This window comes from Syngnathoides biaculeatus, chromosome 20, assembly GCF_019802595.1.
Source record: "Syngnathoides biaculeatus isolate LvHL_M chromosome 20, ASM1980259v1, whole genome shotgun sequence".
NCBI classification, from domain to species: Eukaryota; Metazoa; Chordata; class Actinopteri; order Syngnathiformes; family Syngnathidae; genus Syngnathoides; species Syngnathoides biaculeatus.
Genome location: NC_084659.1, coordinates 7,475,542 through 7,499,441, shown reverse-complemented (window position 1 = coordinate 7,499,441; position 23,900 = coordinate 7,475,542). Strand labels below are relative to the sequence as shown.

At 44.4% G+C, this 23,900-nt stretch overlaps 2 protein-coding genes across 13 annotated transcripts in view; one reads left to right on the top strand and one right to left on the bottom strand.

Annotated features, from left to right (window-relative positions):
* Nucleotides 1-23,900, bottom strand: part of impdh1b (IMP (inosine 5'-monophosphate) dehydrogenase 1b) — a 30,829-nt gene that overhangs the window by 1,669 nt on the left and 5,260 nt on the right. For 3 of the 10 annotated variants that reach the window (XM_061807522.1, XM_061807528.1, XM_061807525.1), the window contains exons 2-15: nt 23,779-23,877; nt 23,600-23,671; nt 21,382-21,430; nt 19,412-19,513; nt 19,261-19,335; nt 18,992-19,198; nt 18,784-18,871; nt 18,522-18,721; nt 18,345-18,435; nt 17,576-17,671; nt 17,259-17,402; nt 16,394-16,538; nt 16,167-16,310; nt 16,008-16,091 (exon numbers count right to left, since the gene is read on the bottom strand). In XM_061807522.1, coding sequence (XP_061663506.1) covers nt 16,008-16,091; nt 16,167-16,310; nt 16,394-16,538; nt 17,259-17,402; nt 17,576-17,671; nt 18,345-18,435; nt 18,522-18,721; nt 18,784-18,871; nt 18,992-19,198; nt 19,261-19,335; nt 19,412-19,513; nt 21,382-21,430; nt 23,600-23,671; nt 23,779-23,877 — 1,596 coding nt within the window. Of the gene's footprint in view, nt 1-14,320; nt 15,327-16,007; nt 16,092-16,166; nt 16,311-16,393; nt 16,539-17,258; nt 17,403-17,575; nt 17,672-18,344; nt 18,436-18,521; nt 18,722-18,783; nt 18,872-18,991; nt 19,199-19,260; nt 19,336-19,411; nt 19,514-21,381; nt 21,431-23,599; nt 23,672-23,778; nt 23,878-23,900 lie in introns of those variants that run through there. The other 7 variants (XM_061807523.1, XM_061807529.1, XM_061807526.1 and 4 more) reach the window with 5 other exon arrangements.
* Nucleotides 117-14,637, top strand: prrt4b (proline rich transmembrane protein 4b). 3 transcript variants are annotated; one of them, XM_061807521.1, is made up of 5 exons: nt 117-3,963; nt 4,736-4,897; nt 6,978-7,830; nt 9,851-9,937; nt 11,633-14,637. In XM_061807521.1, exons 3-5 carry the CDS (start codon nt 7,023-7,025, stop codon nt 13,615-13,617), a joined length of 2,880 nt encoding a protein of 959 aa, XP_061663505.1. In that variant the 5' UTR covers nt 117-3,963; nt 4,736-4,897; nt 6,978-7,022; the 3' UTR covers nt 13,618-14,637. The 3 variants fall into 3 exon arrangements, with proteins under 3 accessions (XP_061663505.1, XP_061663503.1, XP_061663504.1); XM_061807519.1 differs by lacking the exon at nt 4,736-4,897; XM_061807520.1 differs by lacking the exons at nt 117-3,963; nt 4,736-4,897 and having other exon boundaries at nt 5,030-7,830.

Below are 23,900 nucleotides of genomic sequence, written 5' to 3'. Positions count from 1 at the left end.
GACCTACATGTTTGGAAAAATGACAGCGACAACATAATGAAAAAAAAAAAAAAAAAAAGAAAATCAAATAAAAATTACCCGGTGCTGAGCGGCAGGTTTCCCATGACGCGTCTGGTTAAGAGCAGACCGCTGGCGGCTTGTCGTAGTCTTCGGCAGATACATAGAAGAGTGGGCTCGGGATGAAAACCGTGCCGGCGATACCGCTACCCCCACGCATGCGCGCTCCAATCCAAGCAGACTGCCACTGAGCAAGCGTGGACTCCAACCAAACGCTGCGCAGTTCAATTGGATGATGCTTTTGTCCTGCATGTCCTGTTTTTATCCTTCCGTATCTATTTATTTATACTTGAGATAAGCCCTCGGAACAAGTTGTGACTGCCCCCCGTCTAAATACGGAACCGTATAGGTCAAAAAGGACTAAACCGGCTGCAATGCGGTCCTGTCATGTGACTGCTACGCGACGTTAGGCCACATGGTGGCGCTACAGCAACACTAAACTGGGAAACGTCGTCCAGAACGTCTGATTCATTTTAATCGGGTTTAATGAGGTTTTCTTCGATTTGTGTTCATTAGAATTTCTTATTAAAGATTATTAGTCCAAAAAAAATTGTAAAACTAGGGAAATTAAGAACACTGAGCATAAATTGGAGTTAAAAAAGCTTTTTACGGGATTACATTCATAGGCGTGATTGCATTTGTTCAACTCAATTATAGATTTTTTGATTAGAATCCATTTTTTAAAAAATCCATTGTTATTGCACTTTCATTAAAGAACTAATCTACAGTCAGCAGTGAATAAACTAAAATACTGTATTAATACTACATTCTGATTCGTTGACATTCAACTATATTCATGACCTTTTTTATTTTCTAAACGATATTTCACTTTGGAAAAATGTTTTTTTAACAAAAAGGCATTTCCAATCATGTCAGGGTCAAAGAAAACGTAGGCGGTACTATCAACAGTAAAACATAACATTAAGGGTGGCCTAACCAATCCAGAAATGACACACACACAGACAAAAATGGGGTCTCCATTGATGCTGTTTTTTGGACCCCCCCCCCCCCTCAGAAGTTGGGACGTTGCCCCCCCCTTTGACCTCAATGCAGTGCCACCCGCCCACTCCCCCCTGCTGGGCTCTTCCTTTTGACCATTGTGTGAGCGTCCAATTGTTCCAGTGGAGAAGTCAAAAATGGACTGGAGGAACGTAACCAAGTACGTTGCATTACATAGACGCTCAGCTATTCGGCGTAGCTAATTAACCGCAAACTATAACCACCGAAACATTCTTAGAAATGGACTTCCTAGTCTAAGAACAACATGTTGTGGCTATTATGAGGCTATAAAAAGACTCACGCTTTCAATAACAATGAGACTTTCTCCGCTATTGTCAGGCAAAAGCGGGATGTGCGCACGCACGCAACAACTCTTTGCACGTCCTCAAGGGATCGCGTGTCGTAAGGACGTCAGTCAGACTGGACCAAGGACAAAAAGCCCCCCCAAAAACAGCCAAGAGACTCGCCAATCAACCGATAAGACAGGAATATGTGGCAAGGTGCACGCAGGGTGCTCCGAGTGCAAGTTGAAGGCTTTTTTGGGCGTCAGTCGGTCAAATGCCGTTGTACAAATCAGAGCATTCACATGATCAAATAGGTTCACTTAAAGTTTAAAAAAAAAAAAAAAAAAAAAAGACAGAGCGATGAAAAAAGTGACAAAGAATTGCAATTTTACCATTCCAGTATTTGTCAAAATGAATTTCAGAAAACCACCAAGAAACTTTCACTTTCTCATTATGCTTCACATGATAGCAAAACAAAAATGAAATGAAAAGAGAAATGAAAAAAACTTGACAGTGACAAAAAAATTGGGATTTGGAAAATTACTATTTAAGTCACTGAAATGTAAAGAAAATATCATGTAGAATGAAAAACGCCGTAGTAATTTTAACAAAAGTCAATTCATTAATTAGTCACCCGCCAAAAATGGAAGAAAAATATCAGAAAATGTGCATTCAAAACTAATTTTGGCCAATTTGCATTTGTATTTCCATTTGTTTTTTCATCCATCTGTTTTCTTTTCCACTTATCCTCACAAGGGTCGTGGGAGTAATGCAGCCTATCCCAGCTGTCGACGGGCAGGGGGCGGGGTACACCCTGAACTGGTCGCCAGCCAATCACAGGGCACGAGACACACAGCCCCACTCACAATCACACCTAGGGGCAATTTAGAGTGTCCAATTAATGTTGCATGTTTTTGGGATGTGGGAGGAAACCGGAGTGACCACCCGGAGAAAACCCACGCAGGCACAAGGAGAACATGCAAACTCCACACAAGCGGAGCCGGGATTGAACCCGGGTCCTCAGAACTGTGAGGGGCCAACGCGTTACAGCTGCGCCGCCGTGCCGCCCGCCACTTGTTTTTGTCGTTTATAATATATGAACAGCAAACTGCGTTTGTCATTTATAAAACAAGCAACAAACAGCTGCGTCAACAACTGCGAACGTTGGATGAAACGATGCCAAACTTCTTGGTGGAAATGTTGTGGCTACGGGAAAGAGAACGCGCCTGCTCTGTAGGGTAAAAGTAAGACCGGTAAGAATAGCAAGGAGAGTCAAGGTCAAAGATGTTATTAAGCTTGCAAATGAGCCGATTGGGGGGGGGGGGGGGGGGCGCCCATTCAGGAAATTGTGCTTCCCTGGTGTGGTTTCAAACGATTGTTCCTAAATTTGGGACATTCCAGCGCATCGCAGGGTCTGCGGAGGATGCGAGACGTCGGACGTGGAACGACGCCGCGAATGGCGGTTACTGCAGGTCACGCGCAAGATTCATGTTCGACCAAATCTTCCAGAAGGTGAACAAGTACAATTTGTGTATTCAAATGACATGTCCTAGGTAACAAAAGATTACACCATTATCTATACATTCCAATAAAACTGGAGACATCTTTTCTGTATTAATGATTTAAGAATCAAAGCTACTAAATGGTTATTCTCTAATATTGTAGAGCAACTTTCTCATTGCAAAGAAAATGATATTTTTCAACGAGTGAACCAACATTTTAGTATCTTATTATTCCTTATAGATTACATTCCAATACTTTAACCAGTGCATATTTTTTTAATTGAGAAAGGGACCAAAATATGTCGTGTCTATAATTGACTTCTATATGTAAATAAATAACAAAAAAAAAAAAAGAAATGCGAAATGTTTTTTACCATGTAATTATACAATTTTGAATTGATAAACTTTAAAACTAAAAAACTACTGATGCCAGGTCTTGTAATTTTCTGCATTTTCTACGTATCAAAATATTTCCAAGAATACAGTTGTGCCCATGGAGTCTTCTGTACAACTTTAAAGAATGAAAACGAGTAATCAGGCAAAACATTTCATTTTGAACTGGATCAAATTCATGTTGAAGGGATCAAACAAAACACCAACAAAGAAACGTCCATATTTTTCATAGAATTCATCGCAAATTTTGCTCATAAATTATGCCACTTTAGGAGCACAATTAATATTCTAGAAAATCCTGACTGTCCTGCAGATGTGCGTTTCAGTATACACCCCCCCCCACACACACACACACACACACACAAGTTATTTTTGTCTCGGATAACGACCTTCCGCAAATGAACAATTGAGGTGTGACCGAGCGTCGTTGTGATGTGCTGCGCGAGAGGGAGGGAAGGGTTAGGGGAGGGAGGGAGAGAGACAGACTGAAAAAGAGAGATAGATGGAGAGATCCAGAAAGAGAGAGAAGAGAGAGAGAGAGAGAGAGAGAGAGAGAGAGAGAGAGAGAGAGAGAGAGAGAGAGAGCGAGCGAGCCTACAAGTCCATGCAGTCAGACCTATGCTGACACACAACAACAGAGCCTCTCCTGCAGAGCGCACACACCCCGCAACCAACACACCGCTAAGGTGCTTTGGAATTCTGCACCTTACGACGCCGCGCATCTGCAGGTAAGACACTGCATAGGTTGCATTTTGGGGAAAGAGATTTATTGAAACAAAATAAATCAATAAAAACACGGGGCCGGTTGTCGCACGGCGATGACTTGCAATCAGTGTGACTGCCGGAGAATGCGTGCGTGCGTGCGTGCGCGCATGTCAGCAAGACGCGGAAAGGTGCTCAAATCCCGGGATTAGCGTCGGGGACTCTGGCCGTCGGAGAGTCTGGAGACTGTCTGGTGGGTTGCGGTTTAGCCGTCGCTGAATTGATTAACTCGGAAGCGAAGCGGTGCAGTGATTGATGGCTTTGGACGAGATCAACAGGTTTTTTTTTTTTTTTTTGGTTTTGGGAAAGGGGGAGTGAAACCGAGTCGAAGGTGTGAGCATCCGTTGAAGTCGACAGATAAGCACACTTAGGGAATTAATCTTCTTGCGATGATCTTTAAACCCCGGGAGTGGCGCACGAAAACGCGTGACATTGCACTGCCGGCTATTTCGGGACAAGCCGGCCAGTCACGGTCAATGATGTGCCAGAACTATTGACCTGCTCGTAACGTGTCAGTTTGAAAACTACAAGCTCATTTGGTTGCCGTTTACTCGGATCATGTCGACCTGACATGTACAGCGACCATCGGATCAGTTGCTGGCAGTGGAGACCGAAAAGGTCTCGATTTGTTGTTCCTTACCTTGCTTCAGCCATGTGGGACTGTTCAGGACCCAAAAATCCAATGCACACAAACCATCTAAGAGCCACTTTATGTCACCTCATTGTCCTGTGTGGAAGGTACCTACGCAGGATGGTGGGGTTGAAGTCTACTCAAGAATTTGCCTGGTACAGACGGAGCTGCAAGGCTGCCGGTGTGTGAGGTACCGATGAAGTGTTTGCCAGCGTCTGACATACTATCAGAAGTGAAATGCCGGAGACGTCTAAGGTGCCACAGCCAGAGTAAGAAATGCAACAATTTCACAATGCATTGCTCCGACTAAATTGGCGTCACGGTAGACCAGGGTTTTATTTGCCCGTCCATTTCTGACACACCTCAGTGCGCTTTCACACAGCTGATGCATCTTGTTCCAAGACCTCAAAAGCAATCAAACGACTTCAAACTGACAAACCGATCCCTAAAAGTCAGGCAACTGACTCTCGTCATGGCAGGCATACCTAATACCGTGGTACCTCCATTCTTGCGCTCTTTATCCACCCTATTATCAGCAGCCGAGCGGTGCTTGTTGGTTAAGCGCTGCGGTTGGGTTCATTTAGATAGTGGGGACGTACACGTGGGAAAGCCGGAGGGGGAGTGTTTGCACACATAATGAAAGCAAACGTAAAAGACAATCAGCCAAGATTGCGGCACAGTTGACTCTCCAGGACCGAGTATGCGACGACGGCATGTCAATTATGTGTCGCTTGAACCCTCCGCCGTCCTCCTTGGGCTTCTCCTCTGCTTGGTTGAGCAGCATTACACCATAACGGAAGGAAGGCCAGTAAATTCTCACCGGTTGTGCTCTTTTTATGGCTCCTTTCCATTCGCTCAGATGCCTGTCGCAGCAGACAATGCCTTGATTTAAGGGCGAGTATTGGATGATGTGACGAGTTAAAAGGCTGAATAACGGAACACTGTGGGGACGTTTTGGGGATTCTCGGTGCCGAGTGGCGAGCCAATTAGCTTGCTGCTGTTTTGCAGTGAGTATACTAATAAAACGTTTAAGAATTGTCAAAATTCTTGGGCGTTGGAATTGTCATTTTAGGGGGGCATTTGCCGACCGAGCGACACAAAAAAAGCCGAGCTGAAATAGTCCAAGGGAAAGGCTATGCATGCAGAAAAGAAAGAAAAAAAAATAATAACAGGGCTAATAAAAAACAGACAACAGTTGGGGAACCCAAAGGAAGGCAAGAACGCTGACTGGCCGGGATGGAGAAGGGATGGCTAGACTCAACTCATAAAGTGCAGACGCACATCTGGGAAATAACACGAAACAACAACCATGTATTAAAAAAAAAAAAAAACAACAACTGCAAATTAAAGAATTTTGCATCTGACCAAAGTTTCCTTTGACTCCCCCACCACACACACACACAGGCAGTGATGTGGAATGATACCGATGCTTAAAACGTGAGAAGAATGAATAGACTCAAGCATGTAAATAATAGACAAGTGATGAGAGATGATAATTGGGCCAATAACTGAAGCGAAAATGACATCTTTTTCTTCTTCTTCTTATCTCTAATATAAAATTCAAAAGCGTGTTTGTGTGGGCGCACCAGAGAAAAGTGCGTGGGGGCGCACAATGGCAAGATAGGCCCCCGTGTTTATTTCTACAATCTTTGCACGCATGAAAGTCTTCCAAAGCGTGTAGGTGGACCGCTTGCGTGCTCGAACATGCGCCGAAAAAACATCTCGCTTGGTTTTAATGTTGTACAGATGAGACTCTAAAAGTAGGGAGTCTGTGGAAAGCAGTACTTGACCTTGCTTGAGTCGGTCGTCATGCTGCGGCCTGGATTAAAGACTTCCAGCTCTTCTGATGGGGTATTAATTTTGCTACGGTGGAATATCTGTATTTTGCCCCTCCCGCCAAAGCGTAGAAACACACAGGAGATTTAGAGACAGCAGCGTAGCAGCAAGACAAAGCGGTTAGCCGAGAGTTTGGGGGGGGGGGGTGGAGGATACAGGTTGTTTTCGCAGGGGGGAAATTCCTTTGGTCTCCTCGTCTTTTCACTGAGGCAACAGTCGAGTGACTTTCAAGCATCAGAGAAAAAGGAGGTCCCTCACCCTGTTCTCAACCTGGCCCCACTATATTCAGATGGAAGTCTGGGAAGGTAAGACAGCGTAATGTAAATCACGACTGTAGCATTCACAAGGAAACCACTAATTGAGAGGGTCCGAAATACTGAAGTGGTTTTCGCAGGGGGAAAGCTTTGGAGCCTGCAAAGTCCATCAGTTGCTCCGAGGGGCTGGCAAAGAGATTGATCTGGCCTTCCAAAAATGTCCGTCTCACTCCAAGTTCTGTTTGTTCTTGTTTTCTAGGTCATTTCTCAACATGTAACCGATTTGCGAGACACTGACGACAGCATGCTTCGCCTCTACCGGACTTCAATCCTGTGCTTCTGGTGTCTTCTTCTTCTGGTTCACGATCAGGCCTCAGCCGATGAAGAGGGGCCCTGGAGACCCAAGTCTTCCAAGGAAGAATTGCCCCAAAGGGAGTCCAGCTCTGTCTGGTGGCCCATGAGACTCCCAAAGCTGCCGTCTCTTCCTTCACTGCCCTTCAGTCTGCCTTTTTATCCTGCTGGGGGTAAAAGCGAGGCTACAGAATTAAACCCAACCGGCCAAAAGCTGTCAGACTCAATCGATCAATCCGGGTCTGGAGATGTGATCATATCTGAAGTCTCTGCACTTCCAATTGGTTCCACTCAGGAGTTCCAAAGCAGTGTGACTGAGATAAAGACAGAAAGTCTTCCTACAGGGACACCGCATTTTTCACACAGCAATCGTGACAATGGCACGCTTGTTGCAACCTCTGCTACACATATCAGAAATACTCAGAGTCCCACCAGCTCAGGCACGCCGGAACAAAATGAGACACCGACTTACACACCATGGAAGATGACACTAGCATCACCAGTGCACCAGCTCCCAGATGACAGCAGTGGCTTTTTACAAACCATCACTGCGACAATGGCACCAGAAATCCCATTACCTACTGACAAGACACCAACCAACCTGAGAATGGGAATCACACTGACACCGAAATTGACTCCCCGTGAGAGCACTGCAGTGAAAGCACAGGAGTCATCAGAAAATCAAACCACACACAGCACCAGTTTGGAAGTCATTCCCACCACTGCCGCGAATGGAAGGGTTACTGCCACAGTAGCAAAAGGTATGCAAAGTCAACTACATCAATCGTGGCGGGATTGATTGCTCAAAGGTGATCAGTCATACACAGAAGTGTTCAATAGTCTGCTGTCCAAAGGCCGGCACAGAGGTCGCGTCAATCAATGGCCGTTTCTGCTGTCAAATATCTTGTTGAAATGCAGTCAAGTACAATTACATACAAGTCACCATCGCAACTGCATCGATGAGAAGGTATAAATTACGCTTTGTAAGAAAAGTTAATGACTCAACCAGTGCATATTCTTGATTAATAATTCCAAAATCAGGTGCATTTTTACAACCTGTTCTCATAGAGGTCGCTAACAAAGGGAAAATGGTTTGCTTTTCTCGACCAATGTGACATTGACGGAACATCCTCTCTCCATGGCCCATCCCCCCACGCGTAGAGACAGTATCTGTATGCTTAATAATCAGGATAAGACCCTCACACCTCCCGGTACAGAGACATCCATCATGTCAGGTTAGAGGTTAGTCCAGTATCTGATCAGTCGATTCATCCAAGCTTGCAGGGAAAGGGGAAGTTGGAATCCCTGGACATTTGATAAAAGTGTATGTCGCTGTCGCTGACTTCCGCCACCAACCAAAGGTGGAGCAGCTTGAAAACACTGTTAGGGGGGGATGAGGTATTGGTTGACAGGCAACCTGTCCGCAGATGTTCCCAAAATTTAAGAAGGGATAGGATAGGTTGCTTACATTTGAGCTCACAATTTGACGGGTGACGTCAAACCGCAGCGTCGCTACACGTTTCCGGCTGATGTGCTGTGCCGGTGGGGAGGGGACCACCCAATATGGCGGCGTATCAGTATTCTGAGCGCACACTCAGCCGGAGCGTCCACGGCCCCAGTGGGACCGTACGCTCGCCGGCCGTTGTTCACCAAAGCTGAACATGCTGCCGCTTCTCCCGTCCTGCCCCTCCGCCTTTTCTCAGCTTTGTACAAATCCTAACAACCGCTCGGCTGCCGCTGCTGCTTTGAAGGCTCAAGTGTTTTGACGAGCGAAAGACACTCTTTGCGGGGGAAACTGTCATGTAACGGTTCTTAAATTGACACAGCAGGATGATGATAGTATACACACACACAGTTAAAACATACCAAAGAGCAAGACATCCCACCGCTGTCAGGGGTCGTTCTGACATTTCAGTCGAGATTTTAAGTGTGACAAAATAAAATTCTATCTTTAAACCCAATACCTGGATTATACGGCCAGACACTGGCAATTGTCATTATTAGCGCTTAAAACGACAGAAGGATGGTAACAGACGCAAGGAACACACGTTCACGTGTAACAATCATATACAGTGTATCAAATCATCCCAATCCTGCAAACTCATTTTATGTATTTTTCTCACCTTTTAAGGGTGATTAAAGACGAAAGTTTTAGCTCTAAAGCAAATGACGGAAGATTACAAAAGTCTCTGGCAGAGAACTGTTTATAGTGCTTAAACTGACAGGTTCGTTAATACAGTACACACGTGAAAGCACACACTTTCACTCTTGCCAACATATAACTCCACACATCACAACTCGAAGTTATTATTTTGAAACCTTGGTCAAGATTTTTTAAGGGTGAACAACGTCGCTACACAATCACTTTTAGCTCAAGAAACACTAGCTGGGAGCATTTATATCTCCGTCCTACGCCATTTAGGTATCGCATTAACGGACTTGTAAACCTCCACAAAATCTTTTACAGACGTGCTGAATTTAGGCCTGACCGATGCCGCCGCAAAATGTAGCTTTTTGTTTCGAGATCATCTAAAATGGTTAAATCACAACACACACACATGGAAACATCGATGCAATCAGGCTGCAGAGATCCACACAAGGGGGCCATGGATGGCTGGCTTCATACAAGTGAAGGCCGCACTGACCCATTTGACAGAACTGGGTTAAGATACACTGTCCTTCCACTCACAGTGCACGGCAGTGTTCAACTATCACTTTGTCTGTGTGTGTCAACTCACTTTGAAGCCACCCAGAGCTGAAACCACTGAAATCTCTTCACAGCTAAGGCGGACGAGAAAGGTGCGGCGCTTGATGCTTACACGACGGATGCTCCGGCGCCGCGAACGTCGCCACTGCCAGGAGAATCAGGTGAGCTGAGAGCTACATTTGTTCCCCATCCGTTAAACTGCTTGAGTCTGTGTCCATTCTGTTAATTGCTTCTGAAGTGGGGGGTGGGGGGTGGGATCAAATCTTCTAACTGGAGATGCCCAATGAAAACATTTCATTTGACACCATCTACTATACGATCGAGAAAGTGCTGTCTCATAAAAGTGCTGTTGCATTTATTGTCTTCCTGCTTCCCTCACGGGATCCGACATGTATAATTCATGATGAAAATCGATCTCTGGTGAAATATGTGGCCCAGTTTGCAGGAGCAGCTGTAGCCCGGTTACTTCGCCTGCTTGCTCCAGAATAGCAAAAGTGATTTGTCCAGAAATAGATTTGTTAAATGTGTCACTGGTTTTAAAGAAACTGATCCTGTTGATAAGTCCGATGTGTGAAGGTGACCCTTCTAGGGCCCAAACGTTTCATGACATGACAAGTACAGATGGCTTATTTTGCCCTGGAAGGTCTGAGCAGGTGGATTCGTTAACAACTGGGAGTCTAACCCCATAATTGATCCAGCAGTTTGTCATTGAGTTTTTAGCGCGAGCACTGCAGATGTGACCGAGTCGTTCCCACAGGAATGTGTCACATGACCTAGCGGCCTGCACCAGAACCTAAATACTGCGATCCGTCCTTGCTTTGTGGTCCACCAAATCCCAGTAAGACCATCAGCTCAGACGTGTACCGACGTGAGCATAACATACAGTAAGATTTTCCACTCACACCTCAAAAGGGTGGCATCCTGATCGTCCTGGAAAGCAAAACACACAGACGGACGCAGTTCCCAGCCACACCTACTTTGTAATGATGTCGCTGGTCTAGCAAGACGATGTAACAGAAGCACTAACATTGAGAACATGTTTTTAATTAGGCAAAACCGTTGAAGATATCCCCAAGCCACAACAACAGACTAATAAAGCACAACAACTGCAACATGCTCCCAGTTTAGGGCATCGTGTTTCTTCCTACTTGACGTTTTCATTACAAGCCGCTGCAATAATACAGAGGCTTAAACGGGGCAAAAACACTTTGTCATCGCAGTACAGTAAAAGGAGACGTTTCTTTTCTTGTGCTCGGCGTTAACGACAGGCAAGTACGGGTGACAGATCCCGGGCAAAAACCAAATAAGCGTACCTAAGGGGTGTGTCCCATGTTTGAAGCCGGCTGTTCATGGGAACATCAACAATTAGGGAGGAAGAAAAGGGAGGATGGGAAAAGTGACCAATAAAGAGGTGTGAATCCACACGAATTCTGCGATAGGAAACAATTAGCAGGTCCATCTGGGGCTGACGTCTGTTTTCCATGTATGTAATGTATTCCCCATATTTATAGGTCTCTTTTGACGGCCGCATTTCCTGCAAAAACGACACCGTACCGGCCCAAAGTGAGGTTGCCTGTGCTCCTGGTTTATTACTCTGGAGGTCTGGGCTCCATTAATGGAGCCTGAATCTTTATTGTCTGCGATAAGCCAGCAGCAAAATGACAGATGAGCCCGTGCACATGACAGGAACATCTCCCCCTCTTTCGATCTAATTATCAGATCTGTAGCTTCCAATGTTTCTTTCTTGGTGAGGATGGGGGGGAAAGTTTATGATGTATGGGAAGAATAAGGGTACAATTTAATTGAAAGTCGGGGAAACTGATTTTGTGCTTTTTTTTTTTTTTTTCCCCCCCAAGGGACTACAGCAGAAAGTTCACAAAACCTCCAAACATGGGACTTGATGTCAAACCTGGTGAGCGGGACAGTCACGTTCCTTCCAGACTGCAATAAAGAACGCTCCGGGGCCTGCAACTTCTCAGACAACTGGGAATCTATCGAAACATCAGACATGAAAACAGCAACAAACTATACAAGTACAAACCAATCGAGCAGCCCTTCGGCATTCCCGTCTGCTCTCATGTTGGTTCCGCTGTACACAGACTGGAACAGTGCCATGGCAGCCTGGGGCCTGGCCTGGGAGGCGCACGTGTACGGTGCCGGTTGCGTTTTTGCAATGTTAACACTGGCCTCCGCGCTCAACCTTCTCTGCTTGCCTCTGCGCTGTCCATCTGGTTGTGGCTATTTTGCTCTAGTCAGCCTGTTTTTACTGGCCGCCGGGGGTACCAGATCCTTCTCACTCCTGTACGACGCATATGGCCATCAGGACCGCTTCCCCTCCGGTGAGGCCTCGCTGATGCTGTACGAGGCACCCTTTCCTTGTCTGACAGCCGCGTTCGGCTTGGTTTTCCTCCTGCTTTCCATGCGCTCCAGGATGCAGCTCTCCTACTCGGCCTTCCAAAGACCCTGCTTCCTGGCCTGTGTGGTCGTCCTCCACTTCACTGCTGCCTTTGGGCCAGGGATGCTGTTCAGGTTCTACCAGCAGAAACCTCCGCTTTGCTTATTTCTATCACTCATTTCCCGTGGAGCCTTTGTAGCCCTCGCTACCTTCCTGTCTGCTGCCTATTTTGTGTTCTATGTCTACGTGCGAGCAGACTCCAAGCACATCTACCACCTCAACAACACGTCTCCAACCCCCGCCGAGCGATACAACCGCTGTCCTTTCGCCGAGAGCCGCGATTGGGATCGTGCGGCTGTAACAGTTTGTCTTTCCGCCTTGTTTTCTTTAGCCTGTGCGGGGCTGCAGCTGTATGCGATGCTCAATGCTATGGGTGTCACCGGGGGGGAAGACGTCTTCCGCCCGTGGTGCTGGTGGGCTTTCCATTTCAGTTGCAGACTGTGCGAACTGGGAGTTTGCCTCACATTGGCACTGGTAGTGGCACAACCAGTCTACTGCTCTGACCAGCTACCATCAACTGGAAGCTGTTGGACAGAACTGCTAGCATCTAAGGCGCCCATCCTGCCAGGGAGCTGCCAGTGGGGCTTAAGCCCACAGGAGAAGCTAGCCATCGTGGACACAGTTGGCCTTGGCGAGACAGAGAACCTTCCTCTCTATACACTTATGGACGAGAGGCTAACTAGCAGTCTGAACGGGCTGGACTTCTTGTACCACAGTAACCGGGCACTTGCTTATAGAGACCTAGACATAAATGCGGACAAGACTGCCTCACAGAAACCTGAAAATGGAGGCGTTGGGGGGCCGTCAGGTGGCTCCTCCTTTACAAGTGATTCCACCACAGACCTGCGGCCACCGTCGCCCATCAACTTGCGCCGCAGCATCGACGAGGCGCTCTTCGGCGAGGCTCTTTTTCCCATCAGCCTCTTCAGCACTACCAGGCCAACGCAGAGCAGCGAATTATCTGTAAATGACCACTATGCTCTTCCAAACTTCTGTCATTCTCACTCAAGTGACCCTGCCCTTTTCCAAAACTCCTCTGGTGGAGACATAACTCTAAATGCAGGTGAGCTCGAGGCTCCTCCATCTCCATCCCTGTCCTCTTCCAGCTGCTCCTCTCCCGAGCGCTGGAGGGGAAGCTCCTCGTCCTGCTCCCCGTACCGGGCCTCGATCGGGGACTCGTCAATGGTGCTCTGCCCGAGTCCAGAAGTACAGGATCGGCAGGAGACTGACCCACACAGGGACTACCAAACGTTGGGAGCTGCCTCACAGGAGAGCCTTGACCTGGACATGTCGTCCGAGGCTGACCGATCGGTGCAGGAGGAGTTCATGAGTGCCTGCAGACAAATTGACACGCTCAGCATTTCCAGCGAGACAATCGATTTGTAATGGACACACTGGACGCAAAGATTTCATGAAAAAAACAAAAGCGCTACAAGATTTTCATGGTAGTCCAAAGCTTCCAAAGAAAATGTTTGGTAGGTGCGTCTTTAAGTGGTCACATCATGTCGATGTGGGTTTACGTGCCAAAAATGTCCAGAAACAACCGTTTGTGACTTTGACACGTTCTGCCTAGTAAGTAAAAAAAGGGTTAGGGTGTAAAGTGATACCTAAAATAACAAAATGTCTAACCTAATGGGAGATACAACGGCTGATGTCTTACTGCTTTTGTACATTCTTAACACTTCTATAATACTTCTGATGTTCAATTTAAACCCAACCGCCAGAGGATAACAGCAAGCAGCGTCCTCTACTGGCCAATCTCCGTAAATGTTTCTACATGGACTCCAGCCCTCTGCTTACAAATTTATATATTACAGGAAATATATACACACAAATAAAGCTGATTGCTATATATATAACTGGTGTTTGTCCCCAATAAGACAGCGCACAAGAACAGTTTGATTTCTTTATTCGTTTCAGCAAATGGAACAGTAAACAGCTTCCCCTCTGCAGTGCTTTTGAAACAGTAAACAGGCGGTGCCCCAAAACAAATACTGTCCTCATATACTAAGTCTTTTCAATTCAGGATTTAAAAAAAAAAAAAAAAAAAAAAAAAAAAAAAAAAGAGGTTTTAAAGTCTGTATATGAGTAACTGAAAGCTTATATTTTCCATGTCCGTTTTGTGCACTGTCTTTACATTACAAGACTTGGCAAGTGGCGCGAACCCAGTGCTGGGTGATTTACTTCAACCTTTTGAAGAAACTGTGGGGCCTTAGAATAAGGTTTCATCAAATACACTGCGTTTGGACACTCTCTCGCAGTCAATAGCATAGGAAAGCGCGGCCAAAATTTTGACTTGAAACATTCATAACCCAACATGGCAAAACGAGCCCAGCTAGTCTTTTTGTAACGCAGACCATCCACTTGTCAAGGCATTAAAGCATCCAGGAAAAAAAAAAAAAAAAACACAAAGGAAAGCGCAGAAATGGTGTAACATGTAACGGGCCATTTTTTCTTGCACTAAATTTGATTTTGACGTGACAAAAAGAGCACATATAAATACGATAGGCAGTACGGATGCAGTTACAACAAAGCGGAATAAAAATACAACGGTGTCGGGCTTGTGGAAAAAGAACATGCATATCAAAAACCCTTCATCCCTCAATTTAAAGCCCAGAAGACACTGTACAGCCTTTATAACAAACTCACTTGTGGAAACGTACCTGATTCTATTGAGTTTTTGGTCCCGTCGTGTAATTTTTAGGCTCATGAACGATTGGAGGCAGGTCTGCTGATTGTAGGCGGCGCCCGAGGGTCCAAAGTAAACAAGAGAACTCACGGAGAGAGAAAAAAAAAAAAAAAAAAAACACGGCCACAAACGCAGTACCAAAACGCGAGGCTCAAATGTGTTGTCAAGGAATATCCGGAAACCCTGATGTGCCGCTTCTTGCGCGCAAGGCGCCCTACGTGACTACCCCACCCCCGGGCTGCCCACTTGATGTCGGTGGAGAGTCGGGTGGAGAGATGAGCTACAGGTGTACTTGGTGGTGGGTGGGGTGGGAGGTTTATTGTCATTTAAACATTTGGTCACTTTTTTTTTTTTGGTAAGGTGGTGTGGTGGACCATCCGCAGCTCAGTAAAGACGCTTCTCGTAACTGTCGAGGTGAAACCCAAGGAAACAATTAGTGCTGAATGTGCGATTCCAACGACGCTTTCCATTTAGTTGCTGCATTGAAAGCCACTCAAGCACATGCCAGACTACTACAAGTTATTTGACCATTTTGTTCATTGCATTAGCAAGCAGGTTTTCTGCAGTAAAGATCATCACATTTTTTAGTTATTTCATCCTGGAAATCACAACATGTCAAAAGACTATTTTTCTCATTTGTATTTGGTCAAAATCCTCCCCTAATTAATACCTACAAGGATATCTAATGTTCTACCTTAAGGAGCTTGAGACCTTTGCTCTAGACCATGCTAAGACAACTCGGTAGAAGAGAAAATTGAAATATAATTGAACAGCATTCCTCAAACTATTCATGATTTTCAAAAATGTTCCTCGTCAAACATTGTATTACATTATTTCCAGGCTTAAATGATTTGATGTTTTCTCAAAATTGTCCCAAGAACATTTTTCTTAAAAAGTATTTGTTTTGTTTCTTTATCAATTCCAGCCATTTAACATAACATAACTCACAAAAATCAAAATCTCAATGCTATTGACCGGTTTCAAAGATACAGTCAAAATGTGCATTCACTAAAATTCTGAAGCTGTTTTCTATGATTTAGCTGGTTAAGCGCAAAGCATGCCCAAAGCTGGAACGAGCGCTACTTACGAGTGAAGACCATGGACGCCCCCTTCCACCTGTGCAGACATGGTTCTCTTCTCAAACTTGAGCTCTCCAGAGTACATCATGGAGCTGACAATACGGCAAATGTGTATTCAGCAGCTGTTGTTGAATTGCACCCAGAAAAACAATCGTTCCTGTTCTTACCGGAGCGCCGAAAGACTCTTGGCCCCGATGTCCTGGCAGCCGTGTTGGATCCCAGCTATGAGGTAAGGTACAAACTTGTGGATGGAGCCCTTGTCCTGCACCGAGCCAGACACGCCCTGGGCCACCTTCACCGAGTCACCCTCGCTGTTAGTGGGGAATTTTGATACATTATTAAAATCACTTCTCAATTTCGCAATTTTATGTGATCAAATGCGGCGGGAGCGCACCTGAAGTAACGTTTCTGGCTGCTGGTGCTCTTCTCCATGGCGTCGAGCGAGCCCATACCGCGGTACTTTTTCAGCCGCACGCCGTCCGAGAAGAAGTACTCGCCGGGGGCCTCGGTGGTCGCCGCCAGGAGAGAGCCCATCATGACTGCAGCAACAAAAGAATTATTTACCCAACAAATGATATTGGGCCTCGAGCTTGACACCTGTGCTCTGGACTGCACGATGATAATTTGGCACTTCTTCTATGCTGGCCCCAAATTTTATTTTATTATTGCAATTCCAACTGCCTTTCATTCATATCCTTTTTCCATTCTTTCCAGGCTTTTTGCTAGCCACATACTGACAAGCAACTTGGACAATGTTTAGACGATCACTATTCATAATAATTCTCAAAAATGGCAACAGTCTTTTTTTGTTTTTTAATTAAAATCCCTTTTCCTAAAGTCTTGTACATTTTTTCCAGCCTCTGCCACCCTTGAGTTTGGCACCTACGCTCCCGACTATGCCAGAATAATTTGGAACACATGAGCTAGCTCAAGTTTGACAGCTGCGCTGCCTCTTGGTTATGCTGAAATTAATTGACATTTTCTTCCAAATTGCCCAATATTACTCCTGAACATTTTGCTTTCCCTACAATCTTACGTTCTTCCCAGGCTTTTGCCAACTACAAGTTAGACAATCCGTTCTTGACTACGCAAGGATGATGTGAAATTTCCTTTAAACATTTCCCCAATCACAACTTTAATAGTTTCCACAAAATCCTCAAAAAATGATTTTTAAAAAAAAGCTAATTTTCAAGAATAACTATGATAACTAATGAATGTGGAATTCTTTTGTCAGTTTTTTTCTTTTTAAACATTCTTACCGGTGGATGCTCCAAGTGAGAGCGCCTTGACCACGTGTCCGACCGTCTGGATGCCGCCATCTGCAATAACGGGTACACTGAAGCGTCGCGCGTACTCGGCGACCTTGTACACGGAGGTCCCCTGAGGCCGCCCACACGCCATAACTGCAAACGGCGCCAACGCAAGGAATTACACACGACAAACGCTGATAATTGGGAGAGACATTACCTTGGCAACCCAGAGCAGGAAGAGAACCACAGCGACCGAGAGCAGTCGCTGGGCTGCTGTTACCATGGGCAACCATGGGCAGACAGATTAAGAACAATTATATGAGTACCTTCCTGCGTGATGCAGATCGAGCCGCAGCCCATGCCGACCCGCAGTGCGTCCACTCCGGCGTCGATCAGATTCTTGGCTTGCGCCGCTGTCACCACTGCGAAGGAAACGGGTCAAATAAAGCAAGAGGTGAGCGCTTGATGTACAATTTTAAAAAGAACCATAGTTGGGAGGGAAAAAAAAAAAAAAAAAAAAAAAAAGTCACAAACCAATAAGAAGACATCTGCAGATTTAAAACCTTTTATAAAACCAATGAGTTAAAATCATCATCATTATATCCCTGTGTTGGACAAGATTTTGCAATATTTTTGATACACTATATTAAAACAAATTAGAGGCTTGTTTTAGAGTTAGAAAGTGATCGGGGACACACCAACTAAACTTACCGATTGAAACAACAACATGAAACATTGACCTAATTTAAGCTCCGTGTTGTGTTTAAAAATGACCATTCATTTTCTGTAACAAAAATAAAAATACAACTTATTCTGCTAATTTCACATTCTTCTTTTAATGACTGGTATAGATTATTCAAATGCTTTTTTTTTTTTTTAAATTATAAAAACACCCCTACATGATAAGGGGGAGAAATGTCTAATTTATACACCATTTCTGGACAATCAGATTCATTCATGTTCCATAACATAACATTCACACTTAATTTTACCCTAATTTCACAATGACGAATAAATGACAGGCAGGTTAAGCTAATTCAACAATGTGGCATTCATATTTTTGCATTTCTTTTCTCTAGGGGTTTATGGCCATACCGTTTCCGCCCACCACTTGCAGTTCGGGAAATTTCTGTTTGATGTAGTTGATCATGTTGATCTGAAAGACTGAGTTGCCTTGCGACGAATCCTGGAGGGAAAAAAAAAAATGTTGATGAAAACGTGACGGGAAGTGAACAGTTGCTGCTGGTTAAAACCGCAGTAAAAAAGACCCACCAGAACCACCACGTCCACGCCCGCCTGCACTAAGAGGTCCAGCCTGTACTTGTCGTCGTCACGGGTGCCGATGGCGGCGCCGCACAGCAGCTGCTTGCGCGAGTCTTTGGAAGCCAGCGGGTAGTCCCGGTTCTTCTTCAGATCCGTCCTGGCGATGATGGCCACCAACTCGTCGTTGTCGTTTACAATGGGGAGCTTGCCTGGTGTGCGGCAGGAACGTCAACAAACAAAAGACAAAAGACAAAAAGAGTTTTGTTTTTACCTTTTTTGCTACGCTGCAAGATGTCATTTGCTTCTTTTAAGGTGACACCGGCCGGAGCCACCACCAGCTCCTCCCTCTTTGTCATCGCCTGAAACGGCACAAGCAGAATATTTATATACACATTTGTAAATTCATGACAGTCTGCATGCCTGGATATCGTTTGGAATCCGAGCCTCTAATTGGAAGATGACTGGAATCTGGCACACACCTCCGCCAGGGTCTTGTTGTGGTCCTTCTCCGACAGGAAGTCGATGTCCCTGGAGGTGACGATGCCCACCAGCTTTCCGCCCATCTTGCCCGTCTCCGTCACGGGTATGCCCGAGAAGCCGTGGCGCATTTTGGCCTCCAGCACATCGCCGACCGTCTGGCGGGGGCTCATTACCACTGGGTCCGTGATAAAGCCTTGCTCGAATCTCTGGAAAGCAAATTGTGCGTTTAGACATTTGACTCAATAAATCAACGGGGTTGATGGCTTACCTTGACCTTGCGGACTTCGTTGGCTTGGAATTCGGGCGTGCAGTTGTGGTGGATAAAGCCAATGCCCCCCATTAGCTATAAAGTAAATAGTTCATTGATAATTATAATCATAATGATACAAAATAAAGTAGCCATGTTGTCAACGTCGTACCGCCATTGCGATGGCCATGGCCGACTCTGTGACGGTGTCCATGGGGGAAGAGATAAGCGGGGCCTTCAACGTGATCTTCTTGGTGAGTGCTGATGTTAAGTCCTGATAGGGGGAGAAAAAAAAAAAAAAAAAAAAACAATATAAACTCACATCATAAACAGTTGTATTAGTAGTCTTTAAGAAAAATAATACACAAAAAAAGTCAAAAGTGAAAGTGTAAATAAAACAAAAATGTGAAGGCAAGACGCGGCTTTTCTCAGTGATAAAAACCAAGACATGACTACGAAAAACATCCTCAGAACTGTGCGGCAGAACCTCTGACAATTTGTCCACCTGTGCTGCACGGCATGCTTTAAAGAAAAAAAAAAAAAAAAACATAAATGAATTCGCCTTACAGTTCTGAGGACCGGGTTTCAAATCCCCGACCCCTAGTGAGCTTAAGCGGCTCAGAAAAAAGATTGATGGATGAAAACCGGTCCCTACTTTCAACGCCAGCGTGTTTTGCACAAGAGCCACAGGGGGGCGCCATTTTCTCTTAAAAATGAATAAATCAAGACTTTTTGTCAAGTACACACTTTATCAGAGGAGTGATACAAACTTCCCACACCTGAATGTATCTGTGACAATATTTACAACATTCCTCACATGTAGTGAAGGTGAACAAATCCTTAGCAAATGAAAACTAGCGATGCGGCTGCTTTTCTTCCATGGCAAAAGCGAGGATAAAAAATCCCGACCACCTCTGACTGCCATTTAGAGAGCACACACTGAGCTGTGAGATTCCAGCTGGGAGATGGGAACATGTGACTGTCCATACACGGGCACACGCGGCCTCTGTGACACCTCGGTCCAGACCGCGGAAGTGGTCCGTTTAGAGCCAAATGTAGACTTGTTTTTGCTCGTCGAGCGTGAATGGGCACACTGTACAGAGACCAAGTGGGGCACGGCACACGGGGACTGTCGGGCCACAACGGACCAATGATAGAAAGGTGAAGCATCTTAAAAAAAAAAAAAAAAAAAAAAAAAGAAAAAATAAAGTGTGAAGCTTATAATAATAGTGAATTGGGAAGCAACGACTGTCAGCCAATCAACATGCAAAACTTTTAAAACGAGGTCTCATCAGTCTGATGAATAAAACATTTATGGAGGGGGTCAAGGGGGCATATACATTCTTCATTATTATAATTTTTTTTTAATCCATCAATGCAAGTGTAGTGGTACATTTTTATATATTAAAGATTTTTTTTGCATTCATTTTCTCTTTGAAGCATATTGGTATATGAATATTTTATCGGAGTTCAATGCATTTTATTTTCCATTTTTTGTTCTTGTAATTCATCGTATTTGATATGTTTTAGTATTTGCTTTTCCATTTGTATTTTAACTGTGGTTTATTTCTACTTGGATCAAATAGTTTGAAAAAGGGTCTCATTTTTTTTTACTGTTGAATGTTTTCTTTACACATTTTGTTTAGAATGAGATTGAAACTAGTTTTGGGGATATTTATATATTCAAAACTAATTTGTTCATCTATTGTTGTATTTTAATGGTTGATATTTGAGTCCAAAAATAAGCATCTCTGTTGATTTTTCTTCCAATACCTCTGTATTAGGACACAGTCCTGGAAATATCACATTGATGTCATATAATGATGAACAGAACTCTTCAGAGGGCACACCAGGGAAGAGAGATTACAGATATCCATTAACTAACAACTGACAGATGAACAAAACGGAGGAGAGGGGGGGATTTGCCCAAACCCGGCTGAGATTATCTGATTCGTGGCCAATCATTTGAGAGGGGAGGATGAAATGAGCGACCGAAGCAGACGACGGGAACAGCAGGCTGAAGGGAGCTGCGTCAAATGTGAAAATAAAAGAAACAAGGCGACGTTTGTTTCGCAGTCAGGTTTTGAGGTTTGGCATGATGTCCGTCGACTCGGAGGAATAAGATTCACTGGCATTACTCACCACTTCGTCTGAGGTGAAGTCGATGAAGCCTGGCAGGATCAGGAAGTCACTGAAAGACAACAACAAAAAAAAGACAGTCAGAGGCTAACGTTAAAAAGTCAATATCCAAAATTTTCTGCTGTTTGTGAGTAATGTATTGAAATAAAAATGTCAAAAAGCATTATAATAAGGTGAAGTACCTCAATGTAGGCAAATGATTTTTTTACTCTTCGTATTTAGCATTATCATATCTGTGACGCACCCATTAGTAGAATAAATGAAGTTTGCCTGAGTAGTTTTACTCAATTTCAGTCTTATTTTATCTTTACACTCGTATGGCCTTTCACAATGTTAAAATGTTATTCTAAAAACCGGTCTGTCCAGTTATTAACGACATCCTTAACTTTTCAATTGACATAACGTTCCAAAAATAGCCAGCTGGACGGTTGCGTTTGTCCCCACACGCCCACAAACTTCCGCGTGGGGACCAGCAAGGACTCCAGAGAAGCATCTGCTAGCAATTAGCTGCCGCCGCAAAATTCTGCTGCAACACAGCAAAATCAAAAAAAGAACACTGTATGTACACGTTTTGGTTTTTTTGGACATGCTGTGTGACAGATTTGGTATCTTTCAACAGGTCAGCGTAAGGCAGGAGGGATGAATTTAAATTCTAATATGGCCTATGGTGCAAAAAATCTTGAAAAACGGTTCAAATTAAACTGTACTCTCTTTATAAAAGCACATTTTAATGGGATTTTTTAAAATTATTAATGTAATAAATTAATCAACATTAAAATTACACTGAAAATGAGCAAGTAAAAGGAATTTTTTACTGCACTCACTTAAAAATTATTCAGTCTACTAAAGTAAAAAAAGTAACACCGCAAGACAGACAAGTTTTGAAAAAAATGTGGTGTAGTTTTTATTACAAAAACCTCATTTTGAGTGATGACTATGAGATTAAATGAAAAATTAACCAACTAACTAAATTATGCCTAAATTACAGTTACAATTAAATGTTTTTATTTTTGCTTTCTGAGAGACAGAGAGGCAAAATAAATTGTCAGACCTCGACCCTAAACTACTCTATGTTCTTTTTTTTCTCCATACTTACGCTTGTTCAATTTTGTAAAAATTGCTTCACAAGGGGATTATATAGTTAAATTTGCATCGTGTTTCATTTTTATGGCACCCATTACTCTCAAAAGTGTGCATTTTTGTCTATTTTAGGAATTCGCAGTACCGTCTGACCAGTGTGGACCCAAAAACAAGGGCAGGAAAACCTCAAAATTCACAGTAGCGCGTGTCAAGAAGCCAGTCTTCATCCAAATCCATACAGACCGACAGGTGAAATAATTGTATTTTTGCCACGTCAAGGGATTATTCGTCCAGAGGGCTTTGTGCGTGCTCACTCTTGGAAGCCATTTCAGAGCGTACACAAACCACCATTTTGAGGTAATACAACGGCACGTCGGCTCCACATTCTATAAACTTTCGACGGGGACGGCTGGAATTTGACGCCCTGTGGCAATGTCGCATACTTTTAGAAGGTCCTCGCCTCAAGTTCTGCCCTCCCGTTCACATGATGTCAATCAAGGCCATCATGTGAGCAGCCTCGGAGCGGGCCGTGATGCGCGTGATTAAGTCGCTAATGGGGAACGCGTCTGGAAAAATCAGCCAATCAAAATACTACCGAGATGCACACGCAAGACAATTTTTGGGTATAACTGCAATCACTTGCTTCGTTATGTCCTAAAATGTGATGCTCGGATGCCAGCTCGAGGTTAGCCAGATATAAATCTAATCGGGGAAACATGGGAATTTAATCAATTTAATATGTGAGGCCATGCATACAGTACATGCACATAGTTAGCAATGGTCGACACAGCGGGAATGCCAAAAACATTATTTCCCGTGGCAAAAATGGAACGCATGTATGGTATGATAAAACTAAAATAAAGTCAATCTACTGATCCTTTGAGGATGCCTGACAGGACACGTGAATGCCAGGGAAATGTAAATGGCTAATTCCCAAGGCAGCCGTTAAGATAGTAGCTGAATTTTCCCAAGAAAATCTCCATTTTGGAGGTTCCACTGTAAAGCGACGACGATGTTCATCCCATAATAACTGCTGATAAAATGTGCTTTCTCACCTCTGGGAATTTTTCATTTATTTTACTTTCATCAGGACAGTCACGATATTTTCGTATGAGGGTTCAAACTGACTTGTTCTACTCACTTGTAAGTCAACCCATCTCCTTTAGAGCATAGCTCTTCTGCCGTTTGACCGTCGGAGTGTTGGTCACATCTGCTGGTTCAGAACGTGTTGGCCATTACAAAGCGCTAAGTGATGACACGTTTAAGTGTGTGCCTTTCCAACGGGAAGGTAGAGGTGTGGGGGGGGGGGAGACGTCTTACTTGTACGTGAGGCCGTCGCCAACGGAGAAGAGCTGCTGCGCCGACAGTCCGTCCTCCGGGACGTAGCCCGTGCCGCCGCTGATAAGGTAATCTGCCATACTGTAAAACAAAAGAAGAAACTT